The sequence below is a fragment of the Protopterus annectens genome, chromosome 1.part0 (genome assembly GCF_019279795.1).
Source record: "Protopterus annectens isolate FY-2018-M chromosome 1.part0, PAN1.0, whole genome shotgun sequence".
NCBI classification, from domain to species: domain Eukaryota; kingdom Metazoa; phylum Chordata; order Ceratodontiformes; family Protopteridae; genus Protopterus; species Protopterus annectens.
The window spans coordinates 125212000-125233028 of NC_056725.1; the positions used below are offsets into that span (position 1 = coordinate 125212000).

Consider the following 21029-nt stretch of genomic DNA (forward strand, 5'->3'; position numbering starts at 1 on the left):
ATCAAACCCATACAGTTAGCAGACAGATTATTATTCCACTGCATTAAAGCAATGACAGTAATAAAGACATAAAACAACTTATTTTATATAAAACAATTTTAAATAAGATCTGGCCATGATGGTATTTTCAGTTTAAACTGTAGATATGAATAATTCTCTCCTCGGCAGCAGTATGACCTTGTCTTTGTATGCCCCAGTCTCCTTTCCTACCTCAAATACTTGATTATGCCAAGGGACATAAATAGATTTAGGGACCCAGAGACTGTGGAAGGGCACCAGGGACAGCTAATGGAGAGTTGTAGAGCAAGAGCAAAAAATAGGACTTATCTCTTTTTTACTCAGAAATAATGAAAAGAAAGCATGCAGTACTTTCACTGAGAAGTAAAGAAGTGCTACATGAATTAGTAAGAGCTTCCTTTTTTTTTTGTTTCCACTCCCCAGTGCTAACCATCAGCTGCTACCACCTCCTCTCCTCATTCACTGGGTCTACTGAACTTTCCTTGGTCTCCCTACAGGCTCAATGTGATGCAAGACCAGTGAGGAGATGAAGGTTGCTGGTGCAACGTCAAGTTGCTGCCACAGTGTGCCCTAACCCCTCCCATCCTACAGTAGTCTTGAGATTGCTTCAACCGCTGACTACCAGAGATGCATGCACACTTCTGCTCATGCAAATCCTTCTGACCAAGCTTTATAATGCTTCAGTAAGATGATCTCATGGCTCTTAATACTGCTATTGCAGCACGCCTTGGCAGTCTCTCTCCCCTTAAAGATGGGAGAGCTGGTGCCAGCTATTCTATTTCTACCCCACTTCCCCCATATGGTCATCTGGAGCACAGCAGAAGCTTTATCCCTGTGTACCTGAAGAATGCACATTGATCTGGTAAGAGATTTCTTATGAAAGCAGCTGAAAGACAAGCAGGATGTCAGGGAAAGAAAAGACACAGAAACAATGAAGTAGGAAACTTAATGCAGTTCAAATTTTGTAGAAAAATGTAATGGTAGAGCAAGCAAGATACATGAACTCAAAAGCAAAGTGGGTAAAATAGGCTCATATAAAGAGATTATGACTTAAACAAGAAAATGTATATTTAGTAGCTTTTAAATGTGAGTTTTGTAATATAAAAATGGTATCAGGAAAGCAGTATGCTCTCTTTTTGGGACTGCAAACTACAGGAAAGATGAGAGCTGAGAGATTATGTGAGGGATTTAAGAAGAGGCCACAGCAGTGCAGAGCCTGGCCCAGCATAGTGTAAATTGGGCAAGCTGTCCCCTGATGACTTTGTAAATAGTTCTAGAGTATTACTACTAAAAAACCATGGAGATGTGGAACTCAACTTTTGTCACTATGGGTAGGCAGAAGAGAAACACTGATTGCTGTTAATATGGAACAAGGGAAAGGCAAGAACTTGGTCACAGTGATGGACAGCAAGTAAATTTACTTTGAGTTAGTGCAACTTCAGTGTTACAGTAAGAAATTCGGGATATGAAAAAATGACCCTACAATGGGAGGTGCAAGAGAGCAAAGCACCAGTTCAAAAGTACTTTTTCATCTGAAAATAACATTGAATAGCATGCATTATTTAAACTCATGGCAGTCTTGTGTGGCTAATGAAAAAAAGTAGTAGTGAAATGGCCCTGTGTATTTCACGGCAGACCCTTTTTAAAATGCACTAATAAAAAAAAACATACTTTTTCAGCATTCTTAAATTTGTAAACACCCATTCATGTCGACACAGCTATAATATAGACTACGACAGATAAAGAGTTTTGCATTAGCTGGAAGCATTTACCCTACAACAATTTGTTTCATTTCAGACCATACCTGAAATGCTTCAAGTCTTGCTTCCACCCTCTGACTGTTGTTCAGATGGCTGATGTTTTCACTGAGCTCAGCTGATGAGCTGCTGGCCCATCCGTCTATTTCATCGCCGATACTAACTATTTCATTCCATATACATAGACTGCTTCTAAGCCTTTCAATGTTCTCATCTATTCTTTCTGAAACCTGTTAGAAAAAATAATTGGTTGTCAACATTTTTATATGTCGTTTTATATGTTCCACTACCAGTGGTATTCCACGCACAACTTTCTCAGCCACTCTATTCATAGTGCAATAGTTTTACATCTCAGACAGAAACACGTGCCAGACAAGCCAACAATATACATACATTGCTGAATTTATTAAAAAAAATTATCAATGTTAATTTTCTTATGTCAGCTTTTTATACCAAGACAGTGGTACAGTAGTTAGGATTCCTACAATACAGAAGCTGGGTCTCTGGGTCAATTCCTGACTGGGGTTCTTACTGTGTGAAGTTTGCATTTCCTCACTTTTTTTGTGTTGGATTTTGCTGGGTGCTCCAATTTCCTTCTATATCCAAAAACATGATGTAGTTGAAATGGTGATCCCTTTAACTACGCATGTGTGTGTGTGTGTGTGTGTGTGTGTGTGTGTGTGTGTGTGTGTGTGTGTGTGTGTGTGTGTGTGTGTGATGTGTGATTGAGTGCATCCTTAGACCAGCTAGCATCCCACCAGTGTACCACAATAAGTTGTAGGTCTCTTCTCTGCAGGCCTGAATATGATAAAGCAGACACTGTCCAAGTTTTCTACTTTACACTTGCTGGACGCTGGAATAGGCTCCAGCTCCTCTGTATCCCTGAAAAGTAGAAAGTATGTATCACAAAAAAATTCAGTGAATCATTTATATCATTATACTAGACTTATTTATTTGTTAATGACTGAATACTAAAATCATAATGTAACTTCTTCTGAAAAAAAACCACGCTGAAATCAGAACTGTAATACAAAATTAATGAGAAACAAAAACAATGCGGTGGTAGTATAAATGGTTACATGAAGAGTGTGCTTAGGTTGTCTATCACACAAAATGGCTGTTATCCCAGTGCAGGCCTATTATTGTCCAATGTTTTACTATCACAGGTTCATAGCACATTCAAGTGATTATTTGTTCAAACTGCCCAGATGAGTGATTCATAGTCATGCACATTTCTAATAAACTGATGTGGAGCTACAGGGAATGTGCATTATAATGAAGCAATTAATAGTGGAGCAGCATAACTCAGCTTCTCTGGACTAGGCAACCTGCACTGTTGCACCTTATTCTATGAATCCCACCGTTTGTGTTTCACTGGGACAAAGTGAAATAAATTCTGACCATAGTAATGTACTCAGTTTGTTTCACACATGCACATGAACATACATACATACACACACACACACACACACACACACACACACACACACACACACACACACACACACACACACACACACACACACACACACACACACACACACACACACACACACACACACACACACACACACGCACTCTCTCTCTCTCTTTAATGACTAAAGTGGAAATGAAAGGGTCTGGAGACTAGTTGCTTAAACAGAGAGACTGCAAAATAACTCTAGCCCAATCAGATTCTTTGAAAATATATCCCTGTTTTCAAAGATTTCCACCATACAAAATGTCAGCTGCTTAATTAGCCACAGAAACACCTCAGACCAGGATCACCCTCTGAGGCACATCATTCTTAGGTGGAGATGGCTTACAACAGTATCTGATGTGTATAAATGATTTCAATAATCCCAAGAACGGAGTGCAGAAAAGCCAAAGAAAAACTGCAAATAACTTCCGTAACTCCTTTTAAGACTTATTTAATGAAGTGACATGAACTACACAGACCATCACATTAACGCACTTCCAACAATACAGTTCCTTAGCGTTTTCATCCAAACCAAATGGACTTCATCAGACATTGTTTAAACATTAAATTAGGTATATATATATAGTGATTTAATTAACCCAGTAACCAATGAATCGTGCATTAAGCGTTTGAATTAAACAAATCAAAAAACGGCCTTGATTTGTTTAATTCAAACGCTTAATGCACGATTCATTGGTTACTGGGTTAATTAAATCACTATATATATACCTAATTTAATGTTTAAACAATGTCTGATGAAGTCCATTTGGTTTGGATGAAAACGCTAAGGAACTGTATTGTTGGAAGTGCGTTAATGTGATGGTCTGTGTAGTTCGTGTCACTTCATTAAATACGTCTTAAAAGGAGTTACGGAAGTTATTTGCAGTTTTTCTTTTTCTTTGGCTTTTCTGCACTCCGTTCTTGGGATTATTGGTACTTTTTGAGTGCATTCAGTGTTTTTATAAATGATTTCACCTGAGTTGTGCATTAGACTCAGAAGAAGATTATGAACGCAGATCATGCTGATCAGCTGCAGTACTGTCACATCTTTATGTAACAAAAACACAGTAAAGGGAGAGAGAGAGAGAGAGAGAGAGATGTTAGTTTCAAGTACTATTTTTTGTTTATTTCTGACGTGTAGCCACCAGGTGAAATGAGTTATTCCAACACTTAAGAGAGTGGTGCTTTCATGTTAAAAGCTATAAAGTTGAGATTGAACTCGAGGAAGCATTTCTTTTATTGTCTCATTGGCTTTTAGAGGCTAATCTTCATTTATTTTTCTTTTCTGGCTTTCATCAATGGGGCTGACAAGAACTCTCAGCTCACTTGTGGCTTGTTGAGAGTACAGCCTGTGATTTTACATTCTTCTTGATTTTTAACCTTATAAAAGATGTGGTGTGCAGTGACATACAGACACTCCATATGTGTTTTGGTGTTATGCTTGGTATTTGCTCATTTACAAGGTCATGCTTTTGTGGTCTAGTCTGCAATGATCCAATTTCTTGTCAGTCTAAGCAATTAGCAGAAGGCAAGTCCCCCTCCCCTACTTATGCACATATACATCATTTGGGACTGCAGTTCTCTGATAGAATTTCAAATGGCTTTCATTCTGCCAACTAGTCTGGCACCTAGATTAATTCCAGAAACTAACCTTTGATTACACATTGATTCTTCTGTTACACCAGTAAGCTAGCAACAAAATTCATTTTAATTCAGAAAAATATAAGGCTTCACTGGTAGCATGACCTTTAAGTGAAGCATTTTTTGACAGTTTGCATTTTCTCAGATGAAACTAAGAGAAATGGCACTCTGTGAGAGGTTTTTTCCCAAGATACAGCAGTCTTGAAGTTGATTATAATTATGTGTGTGGCATAAAGAGTTTCTCTCTACTTAAAGGGTGTTGAAAGCTTTGTAAACCATATAAGATAATTCAGTTTGCAGGTTTTGGTTGTTTGCCAAATGCCATTTTACTCAGCTTCACTTAAGGAAACAGTTTCTGTGGAAAACATTTTCATCAGCCATATAATTTGTAGGTTAACTGTGCTTATCAGAAAGTAAGAATGTAAAGACTACAGTGGTACAATGTGTGTCTCACCTCCGTGGGCTTAGAGCAAGCAAAAGTGACAATACCACTTAGTAAAGTTCAGACACATTGTTTAGAGGAATAAAGCCCTTACTACCGCCTAGATGACTAATATTTGATTAGTGGAATGGATAATTAAGGGGCTCGGCTGGGGAGGAACAGCTTCACTGACAGATGCAAGCAGACTCATCTTGCTTGATCCACAGAATTGGTGACACCAAAGCCAGATCACGGTCAAATGTGGCCTTAGGCAGGGTAGTGGATCAGGGCCCACCTACAGCAGCCACCCCAGTAGCACCCACCCCCCAGCCATTCTAGTGTCCCATCACTTGGCTTTTTCCCCCCAGTTATCATAAAAAAATGTTCAAACCTGTCAGTGTGTATACAATTTTCTTCTTTAGTTCTACAATGATTAGAGATATTTAAAACTTCTATTTCAAATTTTATAGCACAAACACTGATAGCCATTTGCTAAACAAAAAATACAGTCTTACAATGAAAACAGACTTAGCATGAGCAGTAATCTTCTCTGCCCTTGAAACTCACATTCATTGAAACGGCATTGAAACCCACATTCAAAGAAAATGTGTCTGGCAAGTGGTGGATTAGGTTTACCTCGGGCTGTTTTCAAACCATAAGCCCCTTGCACACATTTTTTGGCCCATGCATACGTGTGTGTGTGTTCTTTGAGGCATCATCCTGATTGTATTAAATTATATTCCTTTTAAAATACAGCACCCCTGGTTGGGGTGTTTTTTTTTTTTAATTTGTAGGTTCAAACATTTTTCCAATAAGCAATGAAAAAAAACGTATAACCCAAGAATGACAAAACTACCCATTACAGAACATTTCAACCACAAAAGGCCACCCAAACATCTATCATTACAATCCATCAATATCAGTCAATATACACAATCTCTGCAGAAGTAGACATCATCTGAATAATTCTACATTAAAGAGATCTATAACTGGTGAAGAGGTTGCTGCTGGCAAACAACTTTACAGTTTACTGTTTCATGTACAAATTCAGTGCCTGCTGCCCTTGAAGAATAAATTACCCATGTTACATTTAAAAAAAATGGTAAGCTGGTAATATTGCAATAGGGAATGGCTGTCAAGCTGGTAACAGATTCATAGTCACTAGGGATTCTCATACTAAGGAGGACACACTCAAGAGTGCACCATCCCCATCCCCCTTAAAGGGCACTTCAATAGCAGAACTCCATCTACACAGTGTGAAAATAGAACCCACAGCCATGCACACCAAAGGCAAGTATGCTACCAGTTGTGTTACTAACACTGATTTTGAAAATGTATAGCACAAAACTGATGATGTCCAATTGTTCAAGAAAACAGTTACACATTGAAAACAGACTTAGCATAAGCAACATAAGCTTCTCTTCCATTGAAACTCAACATTCTCCAAAAACACATAGAAACTCAAACCCCTTGAAAATGTACTGGAACTCAACATTCTTTGAAAATGAACTGAAACTCAACAGTCCTTGAAATGCACTTGCTGACTGACAGTTTGGCAGTTGGTGTAGAGGATTCAGGATCTATGGTCCTGTTCTGAAGGTACAGGGTTTGTGCCTGAATAAGTTAACTAACCTGCCATCCCTAACTGGAGTATTTTATGCACGCACACATTCATAATAAAAATCAATGTTGCTCATCCCTCTTCCATAAAAATTCTGTGTGCCCCACTAAAATGTGTGTACTTCACACAGACCCTACTAAGGATGTACTCTGCGTGCGTGCATTATTAAAGAAGAAATCTAAGTTTTGTGGTAACCCCTCAGACAGTGGACCTCTTCTGGCTAGTGGCCTCCCTGAAGCCAGTGGGCTCTAGGTGACTGTCTAGGTCACGAAGTGCTGGATCTGGCTTTGGGTGACACCTATGCCTGTGTGTATTGCTCACTTGAAGTAGCTGTCTTGGCTGACAGTGCTTTGGATAGCAAGGACCTCCATTAGAGGGAGTATGCACACCTCTTCTCCCCCATCAGTTAGCCCTTGGAAGTCTAAGGGTAGCCTAAAGGAGGGAAGGAATCCCATGCTGGCTCACTACCTTCCACATGACCTTTGCTAGTGGAGTAATGCATGGGCCACTATGGCTTCCTAGGCAGAAAAAAATAGGTTGTATAGCTCCTGTCAAGCCTGATGATGCCTGCATACTGCTCAACTGTACAGATTTTCACGGAATGTCCAGATTTTGGCTTCATATTTTTGGTCCATTTTTCATAAAATTGTGGTTTTCTGGCAAATTAGCAGTAAATCTTTAAAAATTGAAGTTGAAAAATAATGACAGACATTTGAGTTTCAGACCATATCCTTCAGAAAATTCATGCTAATACAAAACATGTTATTCTATCAACTTTCTAAGTTTGTAAGAGCAATGTTTAAAAATTGTCCCTATTTTTGGGTCTTTGTCCCACTTTTTTTATGGCTTTGTCCAGATTTCTCGCTTTAAGAGGTTGAGAGGTATGGATGCCAGGTTCCTATCTCCGCAGAGTTTATGGGCCAATTGGGTGAAGGCAGTGCAGCCATCAGATTAGGGTTCTGTGAAGGTGGGGATATAGAAAAACTTTAAGTTCACATAAATATAGCTATGTCATCTAGATGATTGTTACTGTTGAAATGACATCCCAGCCCCATGTGTAAAAATGGGAAAAGGGGATTGTGGATGGATGCATGGATGGAGGGATGGCTGTGCTTTAGAGTACTACTAATATACAAGGCACTTCATATTTCTAGTAACTTTTTAATAAGCTGAAAAGTCTACCTGTTCCCTTAACATTACCATCTCTCATTCTGAATGGGGGTTTCCGTGACTACACTCCTGCAGCATTCATGGCACTTGTGTCAGGTAACTACCATTCTGCCTAATGCTAGGCAATCCACTGGTTACTTATCTCAGTAACAGCTGAGAGATCAGGCAGAAATATGAACATTGTACTGTGTGTCTGTCTGTTGCTTCCCTAGAAACTATCCCTTACATCTTTAACATGTTCCCTTCAGTCAGCTCTCATCTGGAACTCATGGCTCACACATCCACCCTGATTATACAGCATGATATGAAGTGGTAACCAGCATTATTAAAGGATATGATTGGATACATAATTCTGAGCTGTTATTTTCACAACCATCTAGGAAATTATTTTAACACTGAAAGTCACAGAATTTGTCTCATATGCTTACATCAAGCCACTGGTCCACAATGGTGTCCATATCATGTTTCACCGCCAGAGGAACACAGCACGTAATTCTCTTCAGCTCAGCCAACAGTTTCTTTCCCTTAGAAGTTAGGTCATCCAGCTGTTCTTGACTGTTAGCCATCTCATTCTTAACAGCTTCATGCTGAGAAAATAAGGTGAGAAGGAAAATAAATCACACAAACCAAAGACAAAAAACATGGAAAGAGCAAACACCTATAACTGTTCAAATGAATTCAGTGCATAAGAGTAATCACCTTCAGTTTAAGTGATTTGAAGGAAAAAAATAAAAAACAAATGATAACATTTAAATCTGTCTTAACTGTAGAAATCAAATTGTAGAAATATACACATGTAATGTGTATTTATAAAAAAGGTGCAGTCGTCAAACACAAAAATGTAAACTGCATACTGCAGTGACCGGGCAGCCGCGGTGGTGCAGCAGTTAGCGTTGCCACCTCACAGCAAGAGATTCTCCAGTTCGATCCTCGGCTGGGGTGCCTTCTGTGTGGAGTCTGCATGCCCTCCCTGTGGTTGCGTGGGTTTCCTACGGGTGCTCCGATTTCATCCCAAAGACATGCTGTAGGTGGATTTAGACACTCTAAATTGGCCCTAGGTGTGAGTGTGTGCGTGTGTGCCTTCTGTGCTGGCAACTCAACACTGTAAAACTCCACTGCCAATCATGAACGGACAGGTGATCTGCTGTGGTGACCCCTAACTGGGAAAAGCCAGAAGAAGAAGCACACTGCAGTGACCATTGCAATCCTATAAGTATTACAAAGATTTTCTGAAACTAGCACAAAACATGAAATGGCTTAACTAGAGAGCAAAATATAGCTAAGTGTTTGAATAAATACTCATGTGACAATATGTTGTGCTCACTTTACAAATGGATTCTTCACCACGGCATTTGCATTTGCTATTCGGAACATGAACTTGTGTATTTGTAGCTATCTCATGAGCAAGCATTTCTTCTCCATACCTTCTGCAGTATCCTTCCGATCTCTTCCTTATCCTTCAGAGAGCATTTAATTATGGAGATATTTTCTGCATTTTCAATCACTTCAGTTACAGTGGACTTCAAATTCTGATATTCCCTCATAGTGTCAATCAGGAGGCAGCAATGTTCTAGGCTGCAAATGAAATTACATTATATGAGTTAATACACTTCAACTGTCAATAAGTACTGCATTTGACTTAAAGAGCCATGGGAGGTTGCACAATGGCTAAAATGTTTACCTCACTGACACAAGGTACAGGGTTTGAGTCTCACTTTCTAGGTCCAAAGATGTCTTTATCCCACTGTACTCCACCTTCAACAGACCAGTCATAGAGTACAAGGCTCTCTTTGGTATGTACCTGACCAAGCATATGTAGCAAACTAGAGTGACCGCAGAGATTTCTTATAAAAAGAATACAAGTTAACAAATCTGCATTATGCAGAGTGCCTTAAAGCCCTTTCCCTCAGTCTCCTATAGATTGCTATGGGCTGATCTATGCCTGGCTTACAGGGTATTCACAAACCCCACTGTTAAGAATCACCTACATATTTGTAAGTCAAAGAATAAAACAATGAGTAAAAGTCATGAACATTCAAAATTGCCATTTAGCTGAAACACCTAATATCCTTAAAGGGTAATTTGTATATATCCCATGTTGCCTCTGATACAAAAACAAAAATAAACAACAAAAACAACCAAACCAAAAATCACCTCCAAAGGAAGCCTTAATAAGCAAAAATAGTAAAATGAAAAAAAAAGGCTTCCACCACAACGAGAAATACACTGAAAAATTCTGTTAGGATACCAACTTTAATAAAACGAAGTAATATAAAGCACAAATTGTGCTGTTCAGATTGCAGGTCAAACAGGATAAGCGCTTTCAGTTAAAAAAACCTTCTTCATATCCTAGTGTGTAGACCTGACTTACTGCTGTTAAATAAAGATCCTTAATTGCTCAACCAATCACATACAGCAATCAGATGCACGCCTTCCTTAAGCCTCCATTTCATTTCTTAATTAGGCTTCTCTCTTTCAAAATAGGTTTAATAGGAACTACTCTGTTGAGCCCTTGGAAATAAATTAGCTCTGAGGTTCATGATCCCTTTGCTTTCTTCCTTTTCAGTTTTGTTGACAATGTCTCCTCCATGAAGGTTAGTAGTCACATTTGAGATAACCATAAAGCTAAATGAATGCCCTGGATTTTCAGACACATGTCCATACAGGACATTAGTTACCACTTTATTCTTGATGTCTAACAGGTGGCGAAGTATCCGTTCCTTGAGTTTTCTATTTGTCTTTCCTATGTAATAAGCTTGGCACTATTTGCATGTGCCAACGTATATAACATTCATGCTGTTACAGTTGGCAAAACCAGAGAACTTATAGCATTTGTTGGTTATCGGGTTAACAAAACTGTTGGAACATTTAATGTGGCTGCAAACTTTGCAAAAGCCACATTTCCAAGTTCCTAACCTATTTCTTCCTTCTGTACTCTGTTTGTTAGGTATTCCATCATAGTTCCACAATAAATCCTTTAAGTTCTTCTTGTTTTTAAAACCAAACTTAGGTGTTTCCCCTACAATTCTCTTAATTTTGCTGTCAGCAGTTAGGACTGGGAAAAATTTCTTGATGGTTTCACAGACATCAGAGTCAGTGCTGTAGGTCATCATGCATTTGAGACTGTTGCTGTTCCCACCTTTCTTCACATCACTCTGCATCCGCTTCGAGAAGCCCTTTGTTATGTCGAATGGACATTGCTTTGCCTTTACTCATATCCAATTGTTTTTCATTATAGCCTCTTGAGGCAAAATTCTGTAAAAGTTTGTCTTGTTCCTGCAGAAAATCATCATCGTCAGTACAGAGCTTGGATATCCAGGTCACTTGATTTTCAAAAGTATTCTGAAAAACATGTCTCAGGTGCATGCTATTGTAGTATAGCATATGGTTCCTCCAATGTGGTTTCCTAAATATAGTGGTGCCAATTCCTTTGCTATTATTCATTGAGATTCTCATGTCTAAGAACTCGATCGCACTTACTGACCTTCTGACTTCAAACCTTAAAAAGCTGGTTGTATTTGTTAAATATTTAACGAAATCATTGAGGCTCTGCATACTGCCCTTCCATAGGAATATAACATCATCCACAAACCTATTGTAAAAGATGATTCATTCCTTCCATTCATTTTTTGTATCCATTTCCCATTGCCTTTCCCATTCAGCTAGGACTATATTGGCATAGCTGTTTGCACAGGGGGTACCCATGGCTACCCCCCATTTCTGCCAATAACAGCTCTCACCATAGAGGAACACATTGCTCTCCAGGACCAATTCTAGCAGGCTGGAGACTAGATTCACATCCATGCTCACTTCAGAGTGAGAGGCAAAATCCCTTACTGTTTCTATTCCTAGATCGTTGGGTACGCAAGTGAATAAATTATTAACGTCCCTTGTCACCAAAATGAGGTTATCTATAGAGCTTTCTTGCTCCATTCTTTCATACAATCTCTCCATCAATTGACCAGTGTCCCTCAATACAGTCTGTGTGAAAGGCAACAACTTCTTGAGTTCAGTTTCCACATAAAATTGTAAGGGGCACAGTGACCCAGCCTCTCCCAGAAACTATCGGTCTCAGAGGGGGATCAACACTGTTCATATGAATGTTGGGCAGCCCTTTAATAACAGGTATAGTTGGATGTACCATTTCAAGAAAGTCATACAGATTTTTATCAATTGATCTAGTCATTAATTAGAGGTTTATGGTACCACACAGTGTTACATCTAACTTTGCTACATTTTTTCTTTTTGTGTTTTTAATCAACTGTTTTTTCTGTGTGACCTTTTTACTCATTGTTTTAGTTTGTTAGTTGAGATATTTTGTAGACACCCTAATGTTTATGGATATTAGTTGCGTATGAAATCCTGTGTTTCCAGAAGTCAAACATTCCTCTTATATTATGCTGATGATATCATAAGAAGGCAGAGATGTATCCACAGGTAGAGGGGTTTGATTTTACTGGCCTGAAAATTATCCATAGTTAAATTTATAAGAAAAAATCAAGGGGTATTTAGAATTGCTGTTTAGCTGAAACACCTGATACCCTTAAAGGGTAATCTGCATATATCCCATATTGGTACTGATATATGAGGATTAAGGTATCGCACACTATTAAGTCTAGCTTTGCAAGATTTTTCTTTTTGTGTTTTTAAGTTAAAGAATACCAAAAATACAAGGTTTAGGGACTTAAATTTTGTCTGTGACTTAAACATAACTTGTTGGACAGACAGATATGTGTCTCAGAGATTGTTCCTCCTATGGAACAGGCTTCCCATCCATGTGAAGCTGAGTTCACCTATTACCCAGTTTAAGTGGAACCTAGACCAGTGGATGGGGAACTGGAAATTTACACCAGGCCTGGCACCCATGTGCCTTATGGACAGAGGTAGCTTATAAATGCCTGGCCCTCAATGTCCTATTTGAATACTGGACACCATTATTCTTCCAGGTAAACATAACATGGCTTACAAAGTTGCCTAGGAACAATCTATGAATCTATAAAGATAGAACATTCGTTTGTAGCGTAGATAGTACTGGTTTTAATTTTCAGCTGAGGTACACTCTAGCTGGCAGTTGCTATAGAGGAATAAGTCTATGAGCAATTAGCAAGCAAAGTCTTTTGGTACAAGCTTTAACTCCCTTAGCCTCCTTTTACAACTTTTACAACTGTAGGTGACTAGACAATGAAAAAATATACAAGTGTATTCGGTCCATACTACCCATCCCAGACTGTAAATGCTTTTGTGACACTGAATTTCCTTCCACTTAGTATTAGTGCATCTCATGCAGAACAGTGTCCAGTATCCAGTGTGAGATACCTCACATTTATGATGTCCTGAGACATGTATTTTACAACTGTTATAGATGCTGCTTTAACTTTTTGAAATCGTATTATACAGCATACATGAAAGTTGTATTATTGTCTGCAATCATGGTATAAAAATAAAGAATGCTAAAATATAGACTGAAAATTCTGAAAAAATGCTAAGTTAAGGTATTAAGCTGACATTTCTAAATTCTACAAGTTAGCCCCCCTCCGCAATACACTGCTGTTTTCACAAAACAGCTCAAGAATCAGTGAACTTCTATTCCTCAGATCTTAACTTCAATGTACTTTGAACCATAAAGGGGATTTGGCAGCAGATGTGCAAAATCATTTTTATATTAGATATGAACACTTTACTTCATGTATTCATGAAGAATAATCATAAATATTTTGGTGAGGTTCTAAAATGTAGGTACTAGTCTAGTTTCACATATTTAATTAATAAACTGAAGCCTTGCAACTCTGAAAAAGCTCATTATCTGCATCAAAAGCTTGTAGTGCATCCATTTTTAATTGTGACTCGCACATACACCAAGATGAATTTTTACTTCAAGAAGTATTTGTAACTGTACATTTTATACTAGATGTAAAGCATTACCCTTTCAATATTTTGATAATTTTATTCACAAAATATAAATAGACCACTATTAACTGACATCGTCTCTACTGCAAACTAAACTATTATCTGCAAGGAGACATACTTGTGGCTGATTCACCAAGAACTATGCTAAAGTGGCTTGTTTCACATTGTGACATTCATCTTAGATATCTATTTTCACTGAGTATTCTCCTAGCCTCGATTCTATCTGGCTAATCTTTTTAATCTGATCCTTCAGACCGCTTATCCCCTAATACTAATTCTTAGTATCTAATGATCACTTAAGAACCTGACCTTACTCAGTGTCTGAAACTATATAGTAATTCCCTTAGTGACCTTTCAAACCAGCCTAATTATCAGAGACTTCTTCCTTTGCTATCATTTCTCGACTCAGTTCCTATGCTCATAGGTTCATAAGTGCGTGCTAGGTTAACGGCCACTAGGGCCCTTATTAGTCTAACTGTGCAACCCAAATATGACCCACAGACTTGATTTATATATGTGGTGATTTACTGACTGCCTCTGTCCATCAAAGACATAGGAGATAGACTAGGGTGAATTTCCAAATATCCGTCCATTAGTCTAAGGTGCACTTAAATAGGGATAGGGAGGAACTCTGCTTCACATGGATCAGGAACTTGTTCCAGAGAATAAGAATTCTTGGAGACACATTTCTGTCTCTCTAACATATTCTATTTATGTTGAAAGCAAAATTTTGGTGTTTTAATCTAGTAGTTCTGATGCTGTTTGGTTTGCACATGTGCAAATGGTTCATCAAAACAGGGTCGAGGGATGCACTGTATGCCAAGTAAAGAGGCTTTGAGGTGATCAGTGTAGGACATTATGTTTACTCACTGTGCTCTTTTTGTACAGGATCTTTGTGGATGTTTTAGTTACTGCATGTGTCTGGTCAGGTACATACCGAAGAGGGCATTATACTCTTCATGGGTCTGATGAGGGTCAAGTACAGTGGTATAATGACCTCTCTGGACCTAGCTGCCATGTCTTATAAGTTCAGTAACATACAATGACTTTCTTACTACTGTGGGCACATGTTGGTTGTAGGCTAGGCTACAATTTGCATGAATTCCCAGATCCCTTACTAGTGAATCAACTTTTGAAGATGTCTTATTGATGAGACAGTTACGCAAGGTGGTAGACTTCCCAAAAGGTACTATAATGCATTTCTTGGTACTAAGTTTTAAGCTATGGCTGTGGTACAAAGTGTTGATCTCTATTAGACCTTCCTGGAGGGTGCTCTCATCTTGTGGGGATTCAATGACTGCTCCTTGTCTGCAATCATCTACAAACTTGGTTAGCCAAAGGCTTTTGACATTGACTTTAACATCTGAGAAGTAGATGCCAAAGAGGAATGGGCCCAGCACAGAGCCCTGGGGGACTTCACTGGTGACCGACCTCTTTGTGGAGGTGGCTTCATTGATTCTAACCTATCAGTGAGCCAGCTAGCTATGCAGCATGTTATAATGAGGTTTATGCCTCTTCGTAAGTTTGTTGACAATGCCCAAGTGGGGTATTGTATCAAATGCTTTAGTCAGATATACATAAGCAGTATTCACCATCTTTTCTTCATCCATCGTCTTAGCAGCCTTTTCAAAGAAGTCCTCCAGATTTAGCAAGCATAACCTTCCTTTGATAAAGCCAAACTGGGATGGATTCAGCCTCTGGGGGTCTCCTATGTCCTTGCTGAGAATTTCTATGATAATTCTTTCAATGGTTTGTAAATAAGACTAGTGGACTAATTGGTCTGTAGTTACCAGGATCTGATGAAGGTTCTCTCTAATTAAAGTGATGGGTTGGGAGGGTGGCCTAATGGTTAAGGTGTTTGCCTTACAAACACAAGGTGCAGGGTTTGAATCTCACAAGGGATAATTGGCTAGGCTTAAAATGGCTCGCAAGGGCAGTTAGCCTAGTACTAACCTATGAACCTATGACAGTCCTCTCTTCATGTGGCACAAAGCTTGTTTTAAAACTATAGTTAAATAATGACTCCAGGGTTCCTGATAAGTCATATTTTAGATTGGGATGTTATCAGAGCCTACTGTGGCTGTGTTCTTGGCTTTAGTGAGTGCAGTCAGTGCATGCACCCTAGTTATATTTTGGAACGGTTATGTCTGAGAGTATTTTTGAGGGTATGGTTGGGGGTGAAAGGGGGGTAAAGCTGGAAAATAATTTGTCTGCTAACAGGTTTGCTATATCGCCAGGTTCAGTGAATGTGGGAATTACCCTTCTTAATTTTTGCCATCATTTTGTGTTCCATTTGGTGGATATCCTACTTAATGAGATGCCACTGGTTTCTTTCTGGGGCTAGTCATGGGCTTACTTCTGGTCAGTATAGCAGCTTCTATGTAGCCAATGACATGGCTGTATAGAGTTTCTGAAAGCGATTCACTATAGACTGATTTGTTCTCTGGTTTTGGAGGAGGACTGAAGCATCACTTAATAAAAGGTACTTTGTCTTGGAGTATTTCCTAATTGCTACTGGTTTTAATGGGATTATGGGGTTGATTTTGCTTTTGAAGCCAACATCAAACTGATCACCATGGAAATCTCCATCTCACCTACAACCCCCGTCAAGGTGACCACCCTGAAAAATTTCTCTAAAGCAGACTTTGGGCTCCTAAAAACAGAGGTGGCTAATGTCTCGGCACCCATGCCAATGGAAAATAGCTGCATGACAGCCAAATCATACACCAATGCACTGTACAAACACATACACAAATGCATGGACCTTGCCATACCAAACAGAACTAAGACGATCTCCTCCAAAAATGAAGTCACAAGACTAGAAAACTTCCATTATCAGTCTCAACAAAAAGATGAGATCCCTTATCAACTCCACTAAAGCCAGCTATGAAGGCAGAATTGCGACTGACACCAAAAACAGCCACAAAGCCTTCTATAGCTATATCAAAAACCTCCAAGGCAATACTCAGATTTGCTCTGAGTTATTGCACAATGGCACCTCCTATACTGAGCCAACAGATATAGCCAACATACTGGCTGACAGATTCAGTGCCAACTTTACTAACCCCCCCCAAGGGCCTTATCATAATACCAGAAGAAAGCCTGGTGCCCAGCATTTGTGTGGCACAGGTAAAAGCTGCATTGTCCACAGCAAATAATACAGCATCCATGGGACCTGATAATATCCCTGGCTGCATCCTACATGAGCTACAAAATGAACTGGCACCACATCTGTGTCCTGTTCAGTCACAGCCTTACCTCATGCTATGTCCCTAACGAATGGTGCATTTCTACAGTCATCCAGCTCCATAAAGTGGGGAGCAACTACAGACCCTGGGAACTATCGCCCCATTAGCCTGACGAGTCTGGTATGCAAAGCTATGGAGCACAACATCATGGACCTGCTTAACAAAGATATAGGCAATCTCCAAACTCTTGACCCCACACAAAAATGAATAAACAAAAACTATATACTGAATAATCAAAAAAAGAAAGAGAAAAAAAAAAACACACACTGGAATCAACACACTTTAAAGTTAGCGCTTTCGTTTACTTGAATGTCTGAAGAAGTTTACAACATTCAAGTAAATGAAAGCACTAACTTTAAAGTGTGTTGATTCCAGTGTGGTTTCTTTCTCTTTCTTTTTTTGATTATTCTTGACCCCACACAGTTTGACTTTGTCAAGGGGAGATCCTACCTGCTGAACCTGGTTGACTTCTTCGAGGCAGTCACCAAGGCTGTGGATGAGGGTAAGGCAGTGCATGCAGCTTACCTCGACCTGGCCAAGGTCTTTGATACCATTCTCCCCTCAGGTATCATTGATAAACTCACCAAACTAGGCATCAATCCTTACATCACTAGGTGGGTTGCAAACTGGCTCACAGACAGGACCCACAGAGTGAAAGTTGCGGATTCCAAGTCAGACTGTTGACCAGTCATGAGTGTAGTCACACAGGGCTCAGTCCTGGGCCCTCTCCTGTTTGGCATCTACTTCTCAGAAGTCCAGGCCAACACAGAAGGACTCTGGCTGACCAAGTTCACTGATGACTGCAAGCTAGGAGTCATTATCAACTCCCCAAGTGATGAAGTCATCCTACAAAAGAGCCTCTCTGAGACCAGTGACTGGTGTCAGAATCATGGCCTGAAGCTTATTGCCAAAAAATGTGTTATCATCCCCTTTGGAAAAAACTCAGTTCCCATGCATTACCACATTGATGGGAGCCCATTGAACAGTGAAGGGACCATAAGAGATCTGGGCACTCAGGTTGACAACCACCTCACCTTCGACCACCACATTGCCACTGTGGTCATAAAGTCCTTTTATGTGACACATTTTATAACCAAAGGTTTTGCATCCAGGAAGAAAGAGGTCATCATCCCTCTCTCCTCATCCCTCATTAGACCAATCATCGACTATAACACCCCATTTGGCATGTACCTGACCAGACACCTACAACAACTGGAGAGGCCACAAAAGTCCCTCACAAAAAGGATCCTAGGTCTTAAACACATGTCCTACATGGGCAGACTCAAGAAACTTCAGCTGTTCTCAGTCTCTTATCATCTACTTAGAGGTGATCTCTGCTTGACTTACAAAGCCATGTCCAGCCTAGCCCTACATGAAATGCTACACCTAAAGAAATCCCAATCACCCCATGCCACATGCTCCAGAGATCACAACCACACTACCACAATTAACAGAACATGCTGGAGGGACAGGGTCATCCCCTAAAGACTGCCCATACTCTGGAATAAGCTATCCATTCATGTCAGGCAGAGCACCTCACTAGCTCTCTTCAAGAGAAATCTTGACGAGTGGATGAATAACAGAAAGTTCACCCCAGGGATCACTCCAGTTGCCCTATTGGATAGGGGCACTGTGAACTAACATTGGGTGGCACGGTGTCTGGGCAATTTTTTTGGGCTAGGCTTGTAAAGGCTCCAGGGCCAATAGCCTAGTATACACCTATCAACCTATGAAGGAGACAGCTTTATGGTCATACTTTACTGGATGGGATGAGACACTGGGGAGGATGCACCATTCTTCCATATTTTTAAGCATAAGGTCCAGTATGTTGGATCCTCTACTGGGAGTATTTATTATTTGTTATTTACGGAGTCCAGGAATCTCTGTGCCTGTAGATTTGAGGCTGTGTAGGATTTCCAGTCTATAGAGGGGTAATTAAAGTCTCCTATGAGTAGGTTTTTAGGTTGGATGGTAAGTGTCTCCAGTAGGTTCAAGTATGCATCATGAGCTTCCTGGGACATGGAGGGTGACCTACCACTGGCTAGGATATAGTACAGGATTTTGTCTACTGTGATCTGCACATGGCAGAAATCTATCATGTCATCCTGCCTGATCACCCTTGAGGTATGCTTGTATATTGAGATAACTCCTGCTTTAGCCCTTGTCTGTGCAGCTACTGGTCTAAAAGTGTGGAAGGCAGTGAAACCTTGCACTACTGGGGTACTGTCTGCCACTTTAAACCAGGTCTCAGTAACTGCACAGATGTCTATATTCTTGAGTGTAAGGAAGGCTTGGAGGGAGTGTAGTTTTTTGTTTAAGCTCCTGGAATTGAGCAGTAACACCGTGAGGTTCAGTTCAGTTGATTTTTCTATGTCAGTAGGTTTGTCAGTTTGGCACTGCTCAAAAGCTTGCATGGGGAAAGGTGCAGACCATCCATAGCAAAACAATGTGGTCTGTTAACCATGCCCTATCAAGCTGACAAATGTTGGATCCTCTTAGAATGACATCAGAAAATCATTTTTTACTCATATTGAGGCATCCTCAGTGATGGTAATATGCTGCTCATCTTATCTTTTGTTTCCTTTAATTAATTTAGAATTTGTGATTGGTTAATTGTTTGTGATTATACTATTTAAAGATGAGATGTGTGAGTAGGGATATACTCTGTAAAGGCTGAGAAGCCGAGGCACTAGAGGAGTTTGCTTTTCAAGTAGTTTTTATGTATGCTTCAAGACAAGATTTTATTGGATCCAGGTGTTTGTTTTACCAGTGTTGTGGGGCTATATTTTGCATCACTTGCTGGACTGGAATTTTAATAAATTACTAAGGTAATCACTGTGTTCTTTCTTTCTGTGGTGGTGAACTGCATAGTTTCCATTCGGTGGTGAAATAATGAGTTTTGATAAGTGTTTGTGCACAACAGTGTAGACCACGACAATCTTCTTAAATGTAAAGTAGCTGCCCTGAAACACAAGTGCTAAAACCAAAACTAAGATGCTTAGAATAACAGATTAATCAGTTACAACAAGCAGTAATAAATGCAGCAGAATAAAAGCACTTGAATACTTAAGATCATGCAGCAAAAATAAGGTAATAAAGTAGGAAGAATTACAGTAAAAGCAGCTGAATAAAGTGTAAAATTTTTTTTTTTTTGTAGAGCAGGAGGAAAGAGAAGATAGTTCAGGATTACGAAACTAAGAGGGTTGGCCTTCCCAAATGCCCTCTCTGTACTCAGTAGAGTGAGCTGATAAGATGGGACAGGGAGGAGTGTCCAAAATCAAAGAAGCAAGGGGGTAGAGCTTCCTAAATGATTTCACTGTACTCAGCTGAGTGAGTAAATGAGATGGGAATGGGAAGAGTGACCAAAATCAAATTTACAGCAGGGCAGGCAATTCCAAAGCCAACAAATTTAACAGTAGAACAGCATTTGGGAGGGATGGTGGGAACAAACAATGCAGACACCAGAGGCCAGCAATAAAAAATGAAATAAATGTATTAATGCATTATACTGCAAAGCATGTACAAAAAAAAAAAAAAAAGACGTTATGTCTTACCATAGCGTTCCATCTGTGTTGTCAATCTTCATCTACTCTTAACTTGTGGGTATTGGTTCCAATCCTCTGAACCAATCCAGTCATTATAAAGCTTGCACCAGCCAAAAAAATTCCCTTGAGCTGCTAGTCTACCCATAATGCCCCTCTCCATATTACTTCAGATCAAGTTTGCTATTATGCAGAAAAAAAAGGTTTCTATAATATAAGACAGAAACCTTGTCCAAGGTATCCTT

General features: G+C 39.6%; 1 protein-coding gene across 1 annotated transcript in view; it reads right to left on the reverse strand.

Moving 5' to 3' along the window:
• Nucleotides 1-21029, reverse strand: part of LOC122793396 (nesprin-1-like) — an 876647-nt gene that overhangs the window by 62402 nt on the left and 793216 nt on the right. Inside the window, exons 40-42 of the mRNA XM_044061803.1 lie at nt 9512-9662; nt 8516-8674; nt 1823-2005 (exon numbers count right to left, since the gene is read on the reverse strand). Coding sequence (XP_043917738.1) covers nt 1823-2005; nt 8516-8674; nt 9512-9662 — 493 coding nt within the window. The remainder of the gene's footprint in view (nt 1-1822; nt 2006-8515; nt 8675-9511; nt 9663-21029) is intronic.